General features: G+C 37.0%; 2 protein-coding genes across 2 annotated transcripts; one reads left to right on the forward strand and one right to left on the reverse strand.

Moving 5' to 3' along the window:
- The first annotated feature begins 482 nt into the window (after nt 1-482).
- b3gnt2l (UDP-GlcNAc:betaGal beta-1,3-N-acetylglucosaminyltransferase 2, like) lies at nt 483-10,436 on the forward strand. The gene is made up of 2 exons (XM_030152569.1): nt 483-682; nt 7,728-10,436. The coding sequence occupies exon 2, from the start codon at nt 7,869-7,871 to the stop codon at nt 9,159-9,161; it is 1,293 nt and encodes a 430-aa protein (XP_030008429.1). The 5' UTR covers nt 483-682; nt 7,728-7,868; the 3' UTR covers nt 9,162-10,436.
- Nucleotides 10,437-12,929: 2,493 nt separating this feature from the next.
- bckdha (branched chain keto acid dehydrogenase E1 subunit alpha) lies at nt 12,930-20,635 on the reverse strand. Its single transcript, XM_030152568.1, has 8 exons — nt 20,344-20,635; nt 18,313-18,489; nt 16,755-16,841; nt 16,556-16,664; nt 15,677-15,838; nt 15,377-15,583; nt 15,148-15,289; nt 12,930-13,853 (listed from the first exon to the last, which is right to left on the reverse strand). Exons 1-8 carry the CDS (start codon nt 20,437-20,439, stop codon nt 13,511-13,513), a joined length of 1,323 nt encoding a protein of 440 aa, XP_030008428.1. The 5' UTR covers nt 20,440-20,635; the 3' UTR covers nt 12,930-13,510.
- Nucleotides 20,636-22,370: the final 1,735 nt, after the last annotated feature.

Consider the following 22,370-nt stretch of genomic DNA (forward strand, 5'->3'; position numbering starts at 1 on the left):
AAAATGAAAAACCCTCTGCCTTATATTGTGATGTTCTCAGGATGTGCACAGTGAGATCTGATGAGGAAAAAAAGGAATCCATGCTTTTAGATGTTACCTTGCTGATTGTTTTTGTCATTTTAATTCCACAAAAAAGTGAAAGAGGCTTTGTTAACATTTGCATGGTTTGGAACGAATGAAAGACTAGAGCATCTGTTTTCCACTGTAAGTGAGTTATTTTCAAGTGTATTGTCTTTTGTGATTTTTTTTTTTTTTCCCTTCTTTGTCTTATAACTAACCAGGCTGGGAAAAAAAATACATTTTTAAGCCTGCACGAGATGCAATACATTGAAAGAAAAAGGAGCTTTACTGATCTGAACACTGTGCTCATGTACCCTCCTGATGAGTCTGTCAGTAGACACAGGGTCTTAAATAATTTGTACATCAGTGATGTTTCCTGTCAAACGTTTGAATAAACTTGTCTGAGACGTACAAACTCGTGGGCGTGGCCTGTACCTGCATGAAGCCGATCACCTGGTCACCTGCTCAGACCTGCACTTGCATGTGCGGAGTGCGCTGCCCTGTTCAGAAAAGATACGGGCTGGAACCGGGATGTGTTTATTTAATTTTTTTTTTTTTAACACCTGTGAAGACAATGATCAGCTTTCAACACACTCCTCCTGATGGGTGTACGGATCTCTTAGTGAGTATCTCCAAAACTTGCATGTAAAATTATCTGTTTTTATCATTTCTTTGTAAATTTCAAGCATGTATGTCGACCTCTAAATGGTATTTTTTTATGTAAATACGTAGAGTGATTTTACAAGTGAGTTTAGAGACATTTGTGCCTGAGAAAAACATAGTAAACATGTAGTTTTGGTACCTGAATTAACTAAACAGACCTTTGACTTAAATTGTAAAAATAATAATAATATACATAGAACAGAAAATTTTGAGTAATCAATAAAAAATAACCTAGAAAACTAATTTTCGAGGTGAAAGTCCTGTTTTCTGTGTTTGGGACTAAAAACCAGAGTAATAAGTTATACATTCAGTGGAAAAAGTAGCAGCTGCAGAATGTGAACGGACACCTTATCCATGTTTTTATTTATTAAGGTCATAATTACTCAGGTAAATACCCAGTCCCCATAAAAGTGGAATAAAAGGTAGAAAAGAAATGACAGGATAAAAATAGTTAAAGTGGTAATGACTTACAGCTATTAAGTCTATAAATACAGGAAGGAACCTTAAAACTAGTAAACACAGAAAAAATCTAATAAAATGGAAATACTGAAGTAAAATAAAACTGAAAGAGAGCATAGGGCAAACGGTGTGTTTACCTTAATTTCACCAGGTGAAACCATCATGGAGATTAAGAAGCTCTTCCCCATGAGGCAAAGAAATCATCAGAGACACTGTTAAAATAAAGAGAACAAACAGGTTTCATACAATACAATGACAGTGATACAAAGTGACTCTGCATAAATGTGATATATTTGCCCATAATACTATCTGAAATGTGTAAAATGCCTCTAAAATGCTTTTTCATTGTACCTGTAAGAAAATCTGGATGGAAAATAAATATATAAATAAACAAAAAATAAATAAATAAACTGAGGCAGCAAAATTTGTGTAACTGCCAAAACTTCTGCCCATGACTTGTACATAAATACAGTTTCTAGTCAGAGTCAAAAATAAAATAAATAATAAGAATAAAACAAGATTAATTAAGGACAAGTTTAATTCCAGTTAAAATTTAGAAGCAATCAAATTAATCAAGAGGAATAATAAGACGGTTTTAGCTAGTTCGGGTACGGTGGCTAATGGTTAGCACTTACACCCCACTTTTTATTTCCAGTTTCCAACCGCCATTTGGTCAATGGTTTGATACAGGTGGTGAATTTAGGTTAATTCTGTCTCCTTCTTAACCATGGTACTGATGAGGATCTTGAGTAGCACTTCACTGCTACTAATATGCTATGTGCTAATGCTAACGCTAGGTACTGTGTGTGTATAAGAATGGGTAAAATACATAAACTGTGTTCCCTGTGGGGATGATAAAGCAAGTTAAACACTACAGATAGACCGATGATAGGATATTTGACAATGTCAGTTATGGAGATGAGAATATATAATAGTCAAAAATGCACCTAGAATCATTTAGTCGGTGTTCACTTCCAGATTTATTCATTTAGAATTCTGGCCACAGTTAGTTTTGCATAAGACTGTTCAGTTCTTTAATGATTTACTGTGATTTTGGCTAACCTCCACGGTTACTTAGTTTCATATAAGCCGGTTCAGCTCTTTTACTGATTGACCATGATTTTGGCTAATGATAATCTGTTAGATAAATATGTTTTTAGACAGAAAACAGCCACAGTAAATCCCCTCTGTTTTCTGTACGGTTTGTGTCGTCAGTAGCTAAACTAAAGATGTGTTTGGAATCTGAACAGAGGTTCAACAAACGTTAGCAAAGATAATAACATCACATAACTTTATACCTTTACAAACCTCATAATTAACCTCACCTGTGCAGAAGAAATGCTGCTACTCCCTCTAGTGGTCACATAAGTACCCAGGCCCATCACTGGAAATAAATTCAGGTCATCTACTACCCAGTACATTGGCATCTGTCGCAGAAGTTCAGAGATCTTTCTTGTAAACACTGTAATGATATTTTTATCCCGGCCCCCCCAAAGGGGAAGGCAAGGGGTATTGTTTTTGGTTCGGTTTGTTTGTTTGATTGTTCACATTTTAGCAGCAAAACTATTGGTTGAATTCATACCAAATTTGGTTTATAGATTGCCAGTGATGTAGAATAGATGCCATTACAATTTGGAAAAAGTACATTAAAAGTTAAATTTTTTTTATGAATTTTTAAAATCTTTTTTTCCCCCCATTTTCTTTTAATGGGTGAAATTTCAAATGTCTGTAGCAGTAAAACTATTGGTTGAATTCATACCAAACTGACTTTATAGATTGCCAGTGACCCAGAGTGCATCTCATTACATTTTGGGAACAGTAGATCAAAGTTAAAAATTTTTATGAATTTTGAAAATCTTCCCATTTACTTATAATGGGTGAAATATGTGTGAGGGGCGGGGTTTGTTGTGCCTGGCACCACTTGTTTAGGTGTTTTTTCTGTATTTAAAGTAAAACTTAGTTAACACTGACTAACATTTTACAAATATTTCAAGAAGATTTTCATTGATTAATTCTGCGATCACTTGACTCCTGGTAGAATCTGTACAAATATCTACCTCCAGTTGATCTCTAGTTCATATTCTTGTGGACACTGATTACAATGCACAGAGCACGATCAATTTGAACACATACCCACACACACACACACACACACACACACACACACACACACACACACACACACACACATATATATATATATATATATATATATATATGTGTGTGTGTGTGTGTGTGTGAGACATACAAAAATGTCTAGTGTTTTGGCTGTTCATTGTCTGTATGTTGTTAAAAACAAGACCAAAACACATAACTTGAGCCATTTTGTTTTGAGAAATATGAACATATGGGTGAATTATTGGGAAAGAAAAGGTGTCTGCAGGAATAACAGGAATGACTGAGGTGTCACCTCTGCATTTGTCCTGCATAAATTTCCTGAAGATCGACCGGGTTCAAAACAAGCAGATTAGACTCCCTTGGGAAGCACTTGAACACACCTCATCCTCCTGTGTCTAATTAGTCCTAAACCGTCCTGTCCCATGAGATCAACTGGGAATAATAATATTTTACTGGAACATTTGCAACATAACTGAGCTGAGCACATCTGACAGCTCTTCAGACACCTCTTCTTTGACAGGACTGTATGAAAGCCTAATTAGATCTATAGTTTTATCAATTTATAATGACGGCAAATGTGTGTTTATCAGTCTCTGAATCATGATGCAACTGGAATATGAAAGAAATGTGCAAAGTGGGAAGAAAACTGCTTGAATTTATTTACACTGACAGGCCAAGCAGTTAAAAAAAAAGAATATTGAAAGAGTAGCAAAGTATAAAAGAAAGAGCCTTATTATTAGTGAAAAAAAAAAAAATATATATATATATATATATAAACAGTCGTGGAAAAGATAATTAGACCACCCATGTTTTCTTCAATTTCTTGTTCGTTTTAATGCGTGGTACAACTAAAGGTACATTTGTTTGGACAAATCTAATGATAACAACAAAAATAGCTCATAATAGTTTAATTTCAAAGCTGATATCTATTCATTGTCCATGTTTTCTGGATAATAACCAAAATCACTTCAGTTCTTACATCAATATCTATGGCATTGTACTGACAAAAACAGTGCTTTTAGACATTCCATGTTTTCTTTTCTGTCTGTTTTAGTCACATGATACACACAGGAGTTAGTACTTGATTGCATAACCATTGCTTTTGATGAATTTTGGTGGTCTAATAATTTTTTCCACGACTGTATATTCACGCCAATATTGATCAGTATCATACACTGATCTCGGTCCATATCAGCAGATACTGAAGTCCAGCCAATGTGCTGGAGCATCCCTCATGTTCACAGTTTTAAGTCCACAACCAACAATTAATTGTCCGAGCATTTGTTCCTGTTTGTGGTAGTTTTGTGTTTAGTGTGTAGAGATGTATCTTATATAACAAAGTAGGTATGGACAGAAAAAACTGAAGGATGAAGTATGTGTTCAGAAAATGACCTTGTGCTATTTTGGGCAGGGAATTCCCTTTCAACAAATACTAAAGTTAATCTGAAAGAAAAGCACAAAATGACACTTTCAGAGTCCCTGGTGGCCATGGAGAATCATGTTGTAGGAAACAGACTTTGGCCTTTATGTCAGTTTTAAAAACACACAGCTCCTTTGTATTTTATATATTGTCATTTATTTACAACCATATCACCTTACGCAATAGAATTTCCATTGTTGGAATAATGAGACGCTCTGTTATCTCGATCATAAAATTTGACATTCTGATGGAAACCGGTTCATTTCAAGTTGAGTTTTTAGCCCCTTTACCAATTATCCCACGACCTCCAACACACACTCACTGCACTACAAAGCTCCATTAGTGACAGGATGTGACACCCAAAGTGTGTGAAGGAGAGGTAGCATAAGTCTTTCCTTCCTGCAGCTGTCAGGCTCCACAACATAAACTGTTCCAAATGATTCTGTGCAATAAACCATGCAATAATTGGTACAATAAACCGTATCCCCATCCAACCTGTGACAGATTCAGCATACGCACAGTTGTAAATTGTACGAGGGCTGTTCAATAAGTTCATGGCCTCACCCAGAAATACTGGTTGTTATAATACAGAATGTTACATTCTTTTGTGATGGGATAGTGATGCTTGAACATCGATGGACCAAGTGCATTGCTGTAAATGGAGATTATGTTGAAGAATAAAATATAAATTATCAGTCTGTGTTGTTCTGTTCTGGGTGAGGCCATGAACTTATTGAACAGCCCTCGTATATAGCTTTTTTGATTTTTGATTTGTCTTTATCTTTGATTTTGTACTTCTTTTGCTCTTGTGTGCTTTTGTACTTTTGCTGCTGTAAACCTGGAATTTCACTTCAGAATTATGTAAAATAAAAACATGGTTTGACAAAAATAAATTATCACTTAATCTGAACAAAACAAAAATCATGATATTTAGAAACTATGAAACATATAATTAAGTATAAGTACAGATGGAGGGTGTAAACATTGAAAGAGTAAATGAAAATACATTTCTAGGAGTGATAACAGATGACAAAATTTGCTGGAAACCTCACATTAAACACATCAAATCCAAACTGTCTCGCAGCATTGCAGTCCTGGCCAAAGCACCAGAGTGTGAGTGAATGAATAATGGATCCACTGTACGGCTTTGAGTATGCATTTATAGAAAAGCACTATAAAAATCTAATCCATTATTATTATTATTATTATTATTATTATTATTATTATTATTATTATGATTATGTACTAGACTAGAAACCGCTCCATATTCTGTATAAACTCACTTATTCTCCCTTATTTAGATTACTGTACAGAGGCATAGGCAAACACTTACAAACTTCACTTAAACCACTTTTCATTCTGCAAAAAAGAGCGATCAGAATCATTCATAATGCTGATTTTCGGGTTCACACAAATGACTTTCTAAAATCCAAAACTCTAACATTTTTTGACTTGGTGGAACATAAAACAGCTTTAATACTATACAAAGCAAGGAATAAATTGCTACCGAAAAACATTCAAAAAAATGTTTTATGAAAAAGAGGGGGGGGTCATCATTTAAAGGAAAATTTAAATCTAAAGGTCAGAAGCGTGCGTACAACATTGAAAGAAATTGTATCACTGTTAGGGGAGTTAAACTATGGAATAGATTGAGTGCAGAGCTAAAACAAATTGCCAGTATGATTGTGTTTAAAAAGAGGCATAAAGGAATAATTTTCCAGAGGTACATTGATAAATAAACTCCATAAGGTGCTTCTTTGTTATTTGGATTTTGCAATGCGTTGGTGAATGTGTTGTAATATGGATGAGTGACTAAATGTACATGTTTTAAAAATTGCTGATAAATTTGGGACAGTGTTGTTTTCAGTAAGTATGGAAAGGTTTGAAGGGGTAGGATTAGATAAGTTTATATAAGATAATATTAGATAAGTTTATATAAGATAATATTAGATAAGTTTATATTTTTCCTACTCCTTTTCGCTCATGTAAATTTTGAGGCTTAAGACGTTGCAGTTTTAAGTTACCGTTTTGTTTTGTTCTGTTCTCTTGATTATCATTTATTTGCCATTTGTCATTTACATGATCGAAATAAAGATATCAATCAATAAATCAATCAATCAATCCCCTTATGGGACTAGTAAAGGCATATCTTATCTTAGAGTATTGACTTAAATGGATGAAGATTTCTCCAATGTTTTTTTGTTTGGGAGTCCGTCCAAATGGGTCATATCTGATGACCATGAAAAGATGACGTTTGTGCATTTTATATGAATTATTAACATGTGTTGATGAGATCAGTGGTTTAAAGGCTATCAAACATTTTAGATCAGTAGATGTTTTTATTTGCCGGTGGCTGTTTTAAGTGTTTGACGGTTAACAAACTCCTCACAGCACACACTTTATTACCGATGATAAACAACACTCAGTAGTAAAGACCACGCCTGCTGGTGAATGATGAAGGCAGAGACATTTTATGATAGGGGTGATGAGAAACGTGGATGAGAAGGTCGTCTGAGACAAACTTTAGTGACTTCTCAGCTATTTTCTTGTTTTCCCAACAAACCAAAGGTGGGACAGAGTGTGTCTGTGTGGGACGTCATCAGTGTCTTCAATGTTGCTTCAAAAAATAGACTGAACTGGTTGGACCTTCAGCATATGAGGGACCAGAATGCAACTTCCTTAGATCTGAAGTAAGAGCAGTAAATGTAAAGAACAGTTAAAGTTTCACAGTTTTTATGGTTTTATGAGACAGTCTCCCTCCACTCATGTATCGCCTCCCCTATTTGAGCGGTGGGAAACCTACCTGGCCACCTTTTATAATGTTTTATAGAAATAGTTTCCCTCTTTTTATGCTTTTTAATGCTTTTCTGTGGATGTAATAGTTATGTTTTGGTGATGCTGTACACATGCAGTCATTCTAATGAAGCCTGTTAAAGCTGAAACTGAAATCTAGTAGCCTAACTCACAATGGAGGCATTTTTCACAGCTGTAGATTTTGTTTTGGCAGGTACATTCATTGTGTCACCTGCTGGCACAGTTCGTGTAACCTGAAGACAATAACACACCGGGTCCCGGGACCGTACCCCCGAAAGATGATCCACTTGTAGGAACAACAAACCACACAGATTGGATTACTTACCTGGACCCAATGAGGCGGATTCAAACCTTTATTGCTATGGTTCTTCTCGCCTCATTGTTTCTGATCTTGTTCTACTCGACCCTTCACCTGGAAAACGCCCACGGTCGCATGGTGGAGCGAGATGACCTGTTGAAGGAGGAGGAACCGCTGAGGTCCGACCCACAAGATGAGATCCCTGTTGTTGATGTAGGCTCTTCCAAACAGGAGAACATCACCCTGCCTCACCCTGATGTCTTCAGAGTGTCCGTTTCTGAAAGCCTCACGCAGACCATCCCCCAAAATGGAGCGTACTGGAACCGACTGCTGTACTCAGCCCTTAAGAATGTAGATAATGAGTCCCGTTCCAAACATGAGCCACCATGGCCTCAATGCAGAGAAACCAGTCAAGAACCTCTGAAAACCAATATCCATGACTTCAACTCCTACCCGGCCTTATTCCAGGACTTTCTGCAGGGTATGAACTGCAGGTTTCCTCCGGTTCTGATCGATCAACCCAACAAGTGCACCTCTAGTGATGCAAAAGGAGACAGTAAGACCTTCCTACTTTTTGCTATCAAGTCCAGACCTGCACATTTTGAGCAGAGGCAAGCGGTTCGAGATACCTGGGGACAAGAGGGGCTTTATCAGAACAACCTGAGGGTCCGGACTGTGTTTCTCTTGGGCAGCTCGTTGCCAGATGATCCAGATCTCACCTCACTGCTGTCATTTGAAGCTAAAACCTTTGGAGATGTTCTGCAGTGGGACTTCCATGATTCCTTTTTAAACCTGACTCTCAAAATGAACATGCTCCTCCAGTGGACACTTAAGAACTGTCCCCACGTGTCCTTCATGTTCAGCGGGGACGACGATGTATTTGTCAACACGCCTGCTTTGCTCAGTTACTTGCAGTCTCATGAGCCCTCCAAGGCCTCTCAGCTCTACGTCGGACAGGTCATAAACACAGCAAGTCCCCTCAGAAACCCCAGCAGCAAATACTACATCCCTTTGAGCTTCTACGACGGCCCTTACCCTGCTTACGTCGGCGGTGGTGGTTTTGTTTTCTCTGGTGTGCTGTTGCAGAAACTATATGGCATTTCACATGCTATTCCGTTTTTCCCCATTGATGATGTCTACAATGGGATGTGCTTTAAGGCACTGGGAATTTCTCCTGAGCCACATGCTGGTTTCCAGACCTTTGATGTCAATGAACAAGACCGTGAAAATCTGTGTGTGCATAAATCTATAATTCTGGTCCACCAGCGCTCCCCACAGCAGATGAAGAAGTTGTGGAAGGGCATTCACAGTCCATTTCTGACTTGTTGAAATAAATAAAAAAAAGTCTCGTTAGCAACAACAAGAGATCTTTACTGGATCCACAGATGCTGCATTGGGTATTGGATCATGGGACTCCTATTTTTTGGGGCATTTCGGCCGGGGTTGGGGTTACGTCCTGCATCACTGATGTGTTTGATGCAGGTTCTTGTGTTGGCGTGGTGTTATAATCCAGTAACCCCCTAACCCCAACCCTAACACATAGAACGTAACCCTGCCCCTGGACGAAATACATACAATGAAATGCCCCAAATAATAGGACCGCCGTTGGATCATATACCAGTGTGTTCACTACATTGGATCAGTCAAGACTCTCCTGAATACATTTTGTCAATTAAGAAGCATTAATGTTTATATTTTTTTCAAACAATTTCAGTGGGTTTTATTATATTTAAAGGTTATAGATCTGTGTTTGGAGGGAAAAAAGATTTGTCTCGATGGTTTTTACTGAAATCAGATGAGAAATGTCAACTTGCATTGGCTATGACATAAAAAATGACACCTTTCTCTCTCTCTTTTTTAAATTTTGTTTTTAACGAAAGAAGTTAGGTTTTTACAAACATTGAAAAATTTTTACAGATACACATAAACTTTATACATCCAGAGAAAGGGTGTAAAAACAAAAACATTTACAGCAGGTTATTATTGTCTTGGCATATCAGATTTCAGAGTAAAGGATCAATATATAAATAGATAAATAAAAACACAAAAACATATTTCCTTCAGTTAGAGGATTTTGAGTCCATATTTATGCAGTCATCTCAACAACATTTGGTCTCAAAGGCCTCACATATCTCACCCATCCCTCCCAGTATTGCACAAAAGAATCCATTTTCAAATTTACACCACACATTTCTCATTCTTTGTATTGTTTTTACATGTGTTAAGCAGAGTCTTGACCAGTCCAATGAGGGTTAAAGTGACTAGTGCGGTGTCTACATATATATGTTTAGGACTGAATTCATTTTCTGCAGCTAACATAGCCATCCACTCTGATCAAAAACAGAGAAGCATTCACACCTTCCTATTTATTGCTTGATCTTACAGTAGCAACAGCGCCCCCCACTGCAGATGAAAAGCAATCAGCCTGTTTCTGACATGTTGAACGGACTTAGATTCAACTGCAGAGAATGGAATGACTGAGAAACTGTGACCTTTCCTCTTTGCACCAGCTGACCTTTTGGGTGGTTCAGCATGATAGTTATTCATGTTCTGTCCAGGTAAACACTGTTAAGATGTCATTAACCCAGTTCAGTCTAAATTAAAATGAATAAAAAAGAAAACTGTAAGTTGTTTTTTTTTGTTTTGTTTTTTTTTTTGTTTTTTTTGTTTTTTTTTTTTTTACAAAAGCACCAGACATGTAAGATGAACAAAGAAAACAAACAAAGAAACTCATAATATCCATCAGGTCAGCAGTGGCACAGTGTTCGAGCCACAACATAAATCACATTTCCTTTCAAATGATGTTTTGTGACTTCTTGCATATCAGTAATAAACTTTACATGTGCAGTCACACTCACTAACTGTATGTCTTTGGGTAATAACAAGGCAACTTTTTAATTGTTGGTAGTTTTTCATATTAATTTCAGATGCTCGAGAAATGAACCAAGAAATCCATTTCCTACAGACTGTAATAATGCAGATCCAAAATTAAGTTTTATTTATAGTGAAATAGAATAGAAACTGGGGGTAGGAGTATATACGTTTTTACTGCTTCCTACTCTTTTTTGAGCATGTTTAATTACATTTATTTTATTTCTTTTTTTATTTTGTTTACATATCATGTATCATTACTGATACTTTGTTGGTTGATTTTGTTTTGATTTCAGTGTCTACATGTTTGAAATAAAGATTTCAATCAATCAATCAATCAATCAATCAAATGATGACCCAACAAATAAGTCTCCAGAAACCTGAGGAAAACTCTAAAAGCCTTTGTCTAAAGCTGTCAGGTTTTTTGTCTTGTTTTGTGAATTTCATTGCAGACAAAATTCTGGGACACAAACTGATTAGATGTTGAAAAAGGTGACAAAGATGAAGCCTATCGGGGGTGCCCCTTACTTAAAATGACAAAAACCTGATCTACGTTGATCCTAAAAGGTGAATTCCATGAATTTTGTCACTTCTCCAGGTTCAGGTCTAGGTTCTTCATGAATGTGGGAACTCTGTTGATCTATTACAGGTCTAAGCCTCATCAAACTTATGGTTTGGGTTTAGACTCCAAGAAAGGCTGGATTTTAGCCCACAAAGACCTGGAGCTATTTTTTGCAGTAAGTTCCAAATGAGTTTTTCCCTATATTTAACCTTTCTCAAGTGATTTATTACCATTTATTATAATATTTTCATTTTCATTTTTGTATTTTTCAGTTAAAATCTGGTATTTTCCTACATTTAATTTACTGATCATGAAGATGTTCTTAAATAGAATAAATTCAGAGGTTATCCAATCAAAACAGAGAAAGCTGAAGATAAAGGGAAATCTTCAGCCAAATATAATTACCGACTGAATATAAAAACAAACGTCTTCAACCACTGTTATTTGGCTATGAACTTCATGGGTTTTACTGGTGAGTCACTTTTGCAGATGATTGTGTTTCCATGTTCACTACAGTGCCTCTGAACTTCCAAATGGGTCATATCTGATGACCATGAAAAGATGATAAACTGCATTTTACCTGAATTATTTACATGGATTGATAGGATCAGCAGTTCAGAAGCTATTAAACATTTTACATCAGTAGATGTTTTTGATCACGGGAGGCTGTTTGGATCTTTGAGGGTTAAAACCTCTATGGTATTAACAGCAGTTCCACAACAGATAGATATTACTGACGTGTTTAACTGACTCGAAGCAGTGGGTGTACTGAGAGTGATGTGTCCACTGTACTCTCCAGATGACACAATGTGAGGGGTTTGTGCAATAAAGAAAAAACAGGGATGTTCAGTGCTTTATTTTGTGGAACATGGTGGCACCATAAACTAAAACACAACAGGAACATGAGACATTTTTTGTTTAATCATACACAAACTGAGACCTTTTGGATGTTCCAACCCAGTTTAAGTAGAACTAACCCTATAAGGACTACCATTATAACAGACGGCCTAGATTTCTTTGTTGTTCTTACAGTTAAAATGTCAGAAAATGTCTTTTTTGCCATTCTTTTGCACCCTCTTTGATGAAGAACTTAACTTTCAGTCTCTGGCTGTTGATTCCCATGATAAAATGTAATAAATGCTTAAAACTGTTTTAACATAAATAGTAAAAAAAAAACAAAAACGGATTTGCATTTTTTTATATTATGAAAAACTGTAAATGTGCAAAACGAAACTTTGAGATTCGAGAGCCAACCTTTCAACTATTTTACATGTATTCATACATGAGTCTAGAGCATTCTGTGTCCATGTTACAGCTTATTTTTAGTTTTTTCGTGTCATTTTTAGCCTGAATGATACTCTTCGTCACTGTCTAGTTGTGTACTAGACAGTGCCCTCGGCCCTTATTTATTTCACTGACAAAATCATCCATATTCTGCTTCTTCTGCAGACAGTGCATCTCTCTCACGCTCTATCTATATTAACACATACATTTATATAATATTTACAACTAAAATACAACTATCAATGAACTATACAAACTGTAAAAATACAGAAAATGACAAGTGCAAACGGTTCAGAAGTTAAGGTCATTTCAATGATGGTGTAAGCAAAAATGTGGCACCGGAGACACAATGGTCCAAAAAGGGTTAAACAACTCAAAAAGACGACTGAAAGTTTTATGTTTTATTTTTTCACAAAAACAGCAAACATGTAACAGGAGCATAACTGGGTGTACACTTCACAGATTGGAGAAATAACCGCAACACAGCATACAGACCCACCTAAAACCTGGGTGTGTATACTACAAACTATTAAAAGAAGGAAACCCATGAACACAAGGTCAGCCAGTCACTTCATAAACACAAAGGGAAGCTGTTTGACGTCATGATCACCAAATGAACAGTTACAGGGAAAGGGAGAAACACCACAGTACGTAAGCGTCCACTGTTTATTGCTCAGTTTAGTTTGTACTCAAACTCAACCTGCTGCTTCTTGCTGCACTAGAGAAGTTAGTGTGAAAACTAAGTGTAAGTGTAGTTTTATAATTGACAGTAAAGTAACTTAAGGCACCACACCCAGAGGGATGAAATCAGTAATTCTGAAATCTTTCTTTGTTGTGTGAAAAGAAGCAACAGATGTCATATCAAAACTACATTTTTAAGTTTACAGTAAAATGTGTGCAACAGTCTCCGTTACCCACCCCCATGTTTTTGTTCAGCCAATCAACCCTCCCGTCCGAGCGATTATTTGTCGTACAGGTCGAGGGGGTAGTGCTCTTTGTACTGCTGGACATGTCTCCACAGGGATTCCCTCTGCTTGTTCAGCTGGGGCGTCATCTCCTGGTACACGTCAGTGAAAAGCAGTTCGGGATTGGGCTTCAGACGTCTCTCGGCCCTCTCGAATGCCTCCATCACCGTCTTGCGGGACTGTTTCCGCCAGCTTCTCTCGTCGTCCTCGCTCCACCAACCGCGAGCCGTCATGTAGTGCCTCAGTCTGGAGATGGGGTGGTCCTGCTTGTCCCAGTAGTTGACCTCGTCCACCGAGCGGTAGGCGGAGCTGTCGTCGCTGGTGCTGTGGTGGCCGATTCTGCAGAGGGAACGATAATTCAGCGAGTACATCAGGGTTCAACGCTCTTTTACACAAAATCTTTAACACTTTTGTCATAACTGAATAGGAAATGAAAGCGCCATGCCAAGAATAAAGCTGTAAAATAGAAAAATATAACATTATTTTCAGATTCTTTCACAGTGGTTATATTCTAAAGCACACATAAACACATTCATACATACCTTCACAAAAGTACAGAAGAGTTCACCTCCTTCCTCGTGAATACACTGGTCTGCATTTTTTTTAGAAACTATGCGCCTCAGAGATTAAATGTGCTAAATCTTACATATTTTAATAAGATAAATTGGAAAACAAATGACCAAAGTGCTGGTTAACTGATGTTTTCAATGTAAATGATTAAGTGTTACTACACACATATATTGGTTTATGTGCACTGAACTAAAAAATGTATAAATGTTCCAGTATAAAGAACCTGTAAAGTGAGTGTATTGTAATGTGCAGACAGTGCTTTGAAGTAGCTCTGAGACAAATGTTACTTTGAAAGCAACTAGAGCCAACCAGCATTTTCAACTTAATGTTTATTCATTCGTGACTCAAACTTGGTGAAGTTTCACTACTTTTGTTCCGGAGGCATTTTACTTGTAGACCAGTGGGTGACGGGCATCAACAGGACTGAAATCCCATACTATGTACTACAATCTCAGTATCTAAGCTAATAAACTTTTTTCTTTTTTTTGGATGCACTGCTCCGTATGAGAAAAGGTTCTGAAACCCAGCCATCTCATCTCTACTAGCAGCTGCGTAATACTACTGACTGCTGGTTTCAGGGCTCTGTTCACCTTCTGTTGCTGTTCAGATGTTGGACCTTTGTGTCCAAGGCTCACATACTGTGATATTGACCAGGAAATAGTACATCATTCACATACTATTGGTTTAATTCTATAATTTCAGACACTAAAATCTTGCATACTGTTTTTGCCAACTAATTAGTATGTTAGTGTGGAATTTAGGATGCTCTCCATGGGTGAGCTTTTGTCTCTCAGATGGAACTGCATCACAACATGAGCAGTAAATGAGAGGAGCAGAATGAACTGGAGTTATTTTGGTTTTATCTTTATTAATATATGAGCCTATACATGTACTTCATAGAAAGGACATTACATATTCACAAATTAAGCCATTTATATGTGTAAATTAGGCTGCATTGTGCCGCAGAAAAGTGGTGGTGTAGGCTATGTTACACAATAGCTTTAATAAACACAGTAGTAGTAGCTGTTTTTGATCCATTTTAGATCAAATGACACAAACTGACCTGTAGGTCATGGCCTCAATAAGGAAGGGCTGGTTTTCAGCCACGGCCCTGCGACGCGCCTCCTTCGTTGCGTTGTACACAGCAAATACATCATTTCCATCCACACGAATTGACAGCATGCCATAACCAGGACCACGAGCGGCTGTTCAAACAGACCAACAATGAGCTTCCACGAAACATCAGCAGACATCAGATCACTGCAGTGGACAAACACCGCAGAGCCTCTTACCAATGCCGTCACCCCTGTACTGCTCGTTGGTGGGGGTAGAGATAGCGTAGCCATTGTTACGACAGAAGAAAATCAGCGGGCATTCAAGGGTAGCGGAAAAGTTGAAGCCAGCGTGAGCGTCCCCTTCACTGGCTGCCCCCTCCCCAAAATAACAGATCACAGCACGGTTGCTGTTTTCTCGTTTGACTGCATATGCAGCTCCAGCCGCTGAAAGACACGCATCAGAGAATTGAACCGTGAACATACAGCAGTTACATGTAAATGCGCTTTATAGCCAGTGACTAAAACATATGTAGTCACCCTGAGGAATCTGTGTGGCCAGAGGAGACGAAATGGTGACAAAGTTCAGATCTTTGGATCCATAGTGGACGGGCATCTGTCGGCCCTTTCCCAGGTCATCGGCGTTGGCGTAGCATTGAGCCATGAAGTGATCCAGAGAAAACCCACGGTACATCAGCACTCCTGCAGGGACACATGGGACGTAGGAGTAGAAATAGATGTAAATAAAGGATGAAGCTGCACTAATAGACACACTTATCCATTTATTCTAGCACCATGTTGTGGTTCATAGGTTGCCAAACAGTAAAATATCCACAATAAATGGACAAAAAGACACTCCTGAAGCTTTCAGGGTTTGAAGTCTTATTTAAATCAGGTAATACTAACAACATCAGTATTTCTGATAACTGATCTGCTGCGGAAATAGGTAATAAATACAGTCAAATGAAAGTAATACTTCTTCATATGATGAATTTAGATAAATCTAAACAGCTTAAACAGCTCAGTGTTTACCTGGTTAAATAACATGGTATTGTTAAAATTTATGTGATCTAACTTGCACATTTCTCTATGTGTTTTATATGGTGTTTTAGCTGTTGTGGAGAAATGTTGCTGTTTGTTCTTAAGAACTTTTTAAACTTACCAACTAAATGACAAACTGACGCAGTTTGATGTGGGTTTGTTTGAAATATATAACTGCCTGAATGAATGAAGCCTTGTTAGACTTGAATATCACTGTTGAGACTCTAGAAATAGAATCATTGTTTGTAAAAACCTGCTGATAACAGACACCAGAGTATTATCTAACTACTTAAAGTTCTTTAAATAAACATAAACCCACAGCTACCAATCACAGGTAAAATCCAAAACATCCAAAACTAGGTGATATCCAATCCTCACCCGCTTCCCTGTACTGCCCAAACACCAAGTCATTCGGATTGAGTGCAGCAGCGCTACCGATGTGCGTCCCCTCCTCGCCGTAGTTGGTCATATAGAAAGAGATCCGACCCTGTAATAGATAACTCATCAACATCGCCTCATTTTCAGAAATCGTTCTTCTGGTCAAACCAGAAAATGCGAGAGGAGGAAAAGAAAGTACCTGTCTCTGAGATTCATAAAGAATGCGGTCCATTGTGTTCAGCATCGTCATCTTCTGGTAAAAGTTCAGAACTGTCTCTTTGGAAAGCTGAGGAAGGAATAAACATAAAAAAACAACCAATAGATGAGCATAGCAAATTATACATATTCATCAACACCTACATTTATTTTTAACTAAAGCTCTTTTTTTTTTTTTTACTGTAGTTCTGTTACCTCTTCCATATTTGCACTATTCCACACTTTGGATTGGATGTAAACTACATTTCTTTGCTGAGTTCTCATACTTGTCCAATGACAATAATGTGGAATCTAATCTAAACAGTTCACATATTCTTTAGACCAATAACACTACAGATAGGTGTGTAAAAATACTCTTTAGTACTAATACGATTTTTCTACTGCAGTAAATCTCAGCCTTTTGAAGGACATTTTCAGTGGATAGTAACATGATAAGAAGACATATTAATTAGACTATTCACCTTCATATTATACTAAAAACGAACCGTGATAATAATGAATATAAATTTGCTTTTAATTGCCTTTTCTCTGTTATCAGTCCCATTTTACTGTCTGTTTTATCTTGTTACATTTTTTTCAAATAATTTTCATCTCCTTACATAATTCACATCATGTTGTGTGGTTTTGTTTCATCATTACCTCCGCCAAGGAGATTATGTTTTTGCCAGGGTTTGTTTGTTTGTTTGTTAGCAACATAACTGAAAAAGTTATGGACAGATTTTCATGAAATTTTCAGGAAATGTTGATACTGGCACAAGGAACAAATGATTACATTTTGGTGGTGATCGGGGTGGGGGCTGATGTGCCTTGGTGGACGTCTGCGCTCTCCGAGTTTTGCTTTTCTAGTTTTCATCTTGTTATGTCTTGATACATCTGGTTTTGTTTACTGTCCTTTCCACCTTGTTGTGTCTTTTATGTTATTTTCATCTTGTTACATCTTTAATATCTTTTTAATCTTGTTGAATCTTTCACATCATTTTTGTCATGATGTGTCTTTTACATTACAATTATTGTGTATGACATGCCCTGATAAATACACTAAGGAATCATTTTTTCTGAGTGTTACTGTTTCATCCGTTCATTCATGTTCTACAGCTGTTTAGTCCTGTGGAGGGTCATGTGGGTGCTGGAGCTTATCACAGATACCATCTGGTGAAGATAGGGTACACCCTCGACATTTCATCAGTTCATTGCAGAGCTCACATATAGAGACAAACAACTATTTGCTCTCACATTCACACCCACGGGAAATTTAGAGTGACCAATTAAACTATCAAGGTGTTTTGTCTCTGGACGATGGAAGGAAGTCAGAGTACCCAGAGAGAACCCACGCAGACATTGGGGAGAACATGCAAACCCAGGATCTACTTCCTGTGAGGCGACAATGCCAATCACTGCACCACCAAATCAGTCATAAAATAAAAACAAATAAAAATTTGAGACATAATTATCTTAAGTAGAAAGTGCAGACATTTGAATTAACAAGTAGAGACTAGAGTGAAATACTCAAGTAAAGTACCTATTTAAGCTCAGTAACAAACCTGGGGGTCTTGAGAGGGGTTGATGATGTTGCCCTGACGGTCCATGACCCGGTATACTGGGATCCCAGAGATCACATTGGGCTCAATAAACTCGAGCTGATCCACAAACTCAGCTGATGCTCCAGGAAACTGTGGCTTTTCCAGCGTTGAGTCAAAGGGCTGCTGTCGGTGCAGGGTCTGAAAGGGCATCATTAATTAATGACCTTAATCATTAATAACAACACTGTGACAGTATCAAAAGAGGAAACACATGGAGGGATTCATCTTTTCCTTAATGAACATTAGGAAGAAAAATGGACAAGAGATTTTAGATTAAAATATGTATGCCTGACAGGTTCTGAGTGAATGTATTTTTTGTAACTCATTAAATGTATTAACGTAGAAGCTACACAGACTATGACTCACATTTGTCCTTGGTCATAAAAATCCCCGTTTGATTACAGCTGTTTTTTTCACTGATACATCCAAAAACTTCCCTCTTGGCTCTAAATCAAAACTCTAGAATTGCAGGCAAAGACACCTGACCACTTCTTGTACATAATGAATCACTTTAGTTCTTGGAGCACATGTACAAAGCGGCTTTGAGAAATTATATTAAGAATGTAAATCATATCTGAGGTCATTAATCTCTGATGCCACCATTTTCAGCATCTTATAAATCATGGCTCTTGGTAAAATACTCCAGAGCCTAAGATTAAAACCGAACAAAAGACATGAAAATTCCTCAAAGTAAAAATAAAAACGAAGACTAATATTACACTTGTAAGACTAACTAAATCTAAAGTTAAATTAAAATAATTTTAAAAATGTTATTATTATCAGTCTAGTTTCAATCAGAGCTCAAAACACATTTGTTTAGATTAACCTGTAATAACTGTCATCCTCTCATTTTACATCCACTTTGATTTTTAATTTTGTTCTTTATGGACTCAATAGAACAACCATAATCTTCTAATGATTTCCCAAACAGTCTTTGCCCTTTATTAACATTAATTCATACATTTGAAGTTATCTTCTGTGTATTATGTTACATTATTTTATATATGGCTATTTTTTTTTTTTTTTGCACTTTATCTTCTCTTTGTTCTGTGTATACAGCTACCAGTAATTTCCCATTGTAGGATTACTAAGGTATTTGTGATTCTGACTGTGATTATTCATTATGCTTTGATACATGTGTCCTTGGGTGTTTTGAAATGTACCAACAGGTAGCAGATTTTCCCTCCTCTTGCAATTCTTATCACTATGACATTGTGACACTGCAGTTATGACTCTACATACCTTTGTAAGCCAGACCCTGCATGACAGATAACTACAAAACTATTAGCTTATTATTGCACATTTTGGTGGCATCTGGCATGTACAACGAGGAAAGGAATGCTATACAGATGCAAAGCCCTTTCTTGTTATATCACATAATTCTCATCAATGATACGGTGACATTTCTACTCGTATTTCTACTGTAAAATGAACACGGAAGTTTTCTCTTCACGCCCCTTAGTTCAGCCAATAGGAATGATGGAGCTAGCAACAGCATTGACCGGCTAGCCGGTTAGCTAAACTGTTACTGTCATGTAACAACAAACACAGGGTGAACTGGAACCAGTTGCCTTAACACATACATTTTCGAGCACTTATTACCTCAGAAATATGGGACCTTTATTTTGACTCCGTTTCCTTGTTGTTAAAGCAAAACAAGGTTGTCGCTTAAGCTAGCTGCCATCCAAAATATCGCGATAACTAAGGATGTTAAGCGATGTGCTCATTTGGAGCTCTAATCCAGCTGTCTCATAAACATCCATTTTAACCTGTTATTACACATACAGGTATAAAACACACTTTTATTTAAAATTTTAACAGGCATATGGATCTTGTATGCTGCTTTGAAAGACCATAAATGCACCAGTTCTGACTGAAGGCTATGGTGTCATTTCATACCATTTAGCATATTTTGTTAGCTTTTTTTTTAGCTTATTTGCTAAGCCCACTATCGGTAGATGTTGACAGTCGTGTAGCTGCACTTGCACTTACAGACACTCTGAAGGCTCTACGTTGAAGCAGTCTGGATGACTTCAGTCCTGCCGTTTGGCGAACAGCGTGGAAACACAATCCATACATTTTGTTCATGGTGGCCACAGCTGCAGACCGGACAGTTCGCCCTCGACTAAATGACCACTGTTACTGTATGCTAGTAGGTTGCTAATGCTAACAGTTTTCACAGTATCACACACTAGAGGTGTTTGATATCCTTCACAGTCTGTCTGCACCTTTTTCCCACCCACTATCAGGCTCAGTCTGATGTGTAGAGCAGCCACAGCACGGCGATCACAGCATCCGGACATAACTTCAAAATAAAACACTCATGCAAACCCACATCAGGCTACAGTAAAGACTGAGGTAATCTAAACCTTAGTTTTCAAGATGGTAAAGTACTCATGTGATTTATAAGTTTGCTTTCATTACTAGAGGTACATTGTTAATATGTGTGTAATAGACATGGATTAAGTTTGACACAATAAATCCGGAAGTCCTTAAAAACAAAAATGTCTTTACAGGAAGTACATATGCTTAGGTTTGGCCTTGGAGAGAATGAACGGGTGGAAAGAGAGAGAGATGCTTCTACAGCCACAATGAGGTTACATTACCCTGTTGAACTGGTTCATTCAGATACACTTTGGGTTAAAGGAAGAGCAGGTTATAATAATAAAAGAACAATATAAAATATGAGACACCTGCTGGAGGGATGTGGCCTTATATCAGAGTCTTGGGCAAAGTCAATGTCAAATATTAGCAAAAACACTGATTTTATTGCATCAGTATTTTTTGTTCAGTGCAGGACCATCATGGGAAAGAATGCCTCATTGACTTACATTAAAACTACAGTTTTTAACGTCACATAAAAAATAGTAATGCAATGACATTAATATTGTTGCTACTTTTTGACATATCCAAGACTCTAATTCAGCAATCCCCCTTTCCACTCACCTAACCATTACATATCATATAAAAATCTTTCTGTTTTCATAAATTACAGTGATATCGTATATTCAAACTGGCCTTTAAAGTGTTAAAATCCTGAATATGATTAAACATTTGGTAGTTTTGAACAAAGCTGTAGTGGTTTAGATAGATAGATAGATAGATAGATAGATAGATAGATAGATAGATAGATAGATAGATAGATAGATAGATAGATAGATAGATAGATAGATAGATAGATACTTTATTAATCCCGAGGGAAATTCAAGAGTGTTAAAGGATTTATGCAAAATAAAGCAGAAAAAAATTGTTATATATAAATTTTGCATGAACATGGCATTAGATTTATGAATGTGTCAAAAAAAAAGCAACATTTTTGCAGAAAATCCTTCCACAAGCCTTTAACACAGCCATAATGATCACCACATCCAAACAGAACAGTGAGAAAAATGTATAAAAATGGCCTGAGGACTCACTAAAGGTTAAGCTGTCTCCTAAATATACAAAACTCACACTGGTTGCTTAAGCTATTGCCTAATAAACTGAAAATCGAAACAAACAGTTAGTATAAGTCAGTGGTTAAATAAACCTTAAAATTAATCTAGACTTTGCCTCTTAGTGAATGCCAAAAACACACTCACACCACAAGTAAAACCACACCACAATAGTAAGACTCAGAGTCACAGTCCTAAAACTTTATTCTCTAAATTCTGAGTATGTGTTTATTTCTTTATTTCTTCTTCTTTCTTACAGCTTGCCTTCCATCTGGAATACCACCATCTTTCACATTATCAGTATCATTAAAATGTATGTATAAGAAAAAGTCACATAGTAGATTTTCTAACGCTACTACAGAGAGTCCAGGGGACGGGGTTGAATTCTTGTTTCCTGTCAAACCTCTTGAATTACAATATTCTGAGAGGTAATTGTGGAATTTTTTTGTCCAATTATGCAAAAAAACAAATAATAATACTCTATAAAGTCATGTTAAAAAAACATGAAATAGCAAACCTAACTGGTAGTCATCAAAATCAATAAATAGATGCAATCATGTAAAACCTCTACATCTGAAACTGAAG

The sequence above is a fragment of the Sphaeramia orbicularis genome, chromosome 13 (genome assembly GCF_902148855.1).
Source record: "Sphaeramia orbicularis chromosome 13, fSphaOr1.1, whole genome shotgun sequence".
Taxonomy (NCBI): domain Eukaryota; kingdom Metazoa; phylum Chordata; class Actinopteri; order Kurtiformes; family Apogonidae; genus Sphaeramia; species Sphaeramia orbicularis.

What these genes read in the sequence shown, in the direction of transcription:
- b3gnt2l (XM_030152569.1), top strand. Translation starts at nt 7,869, where the DNA reads ATGAGGCGGATTCAAACCTTTATTGCTATGGTTCTTCTCGCCTCATTG.
- bckdha (XM_030152568.1), bottom strand. Translation starts at nt 20,439, where the DNA reads ATGAACAAAATGTATGGATTGTGTTTCCACGCTGTTCGCCAAACGGCA. An exon ending in GTAGAGCCTTCAGAGTGTCT is followed by an intron (nt 18,490 to 20,343) that starts GTAAGTGCAAGT and finishes ATGCCCTTTCAG; the next exon opens with ACCCTGCACCGACAGCAGCC. An exon ending in ATTGAGGCCATGACCTACAG is followed by an intron (nt 13,854 to 15,147) that starts GTCAGTTTGTGT and finishes TTCCCTCTGCAG; the next exon opens with AATCGGCCACCACAGCACCA.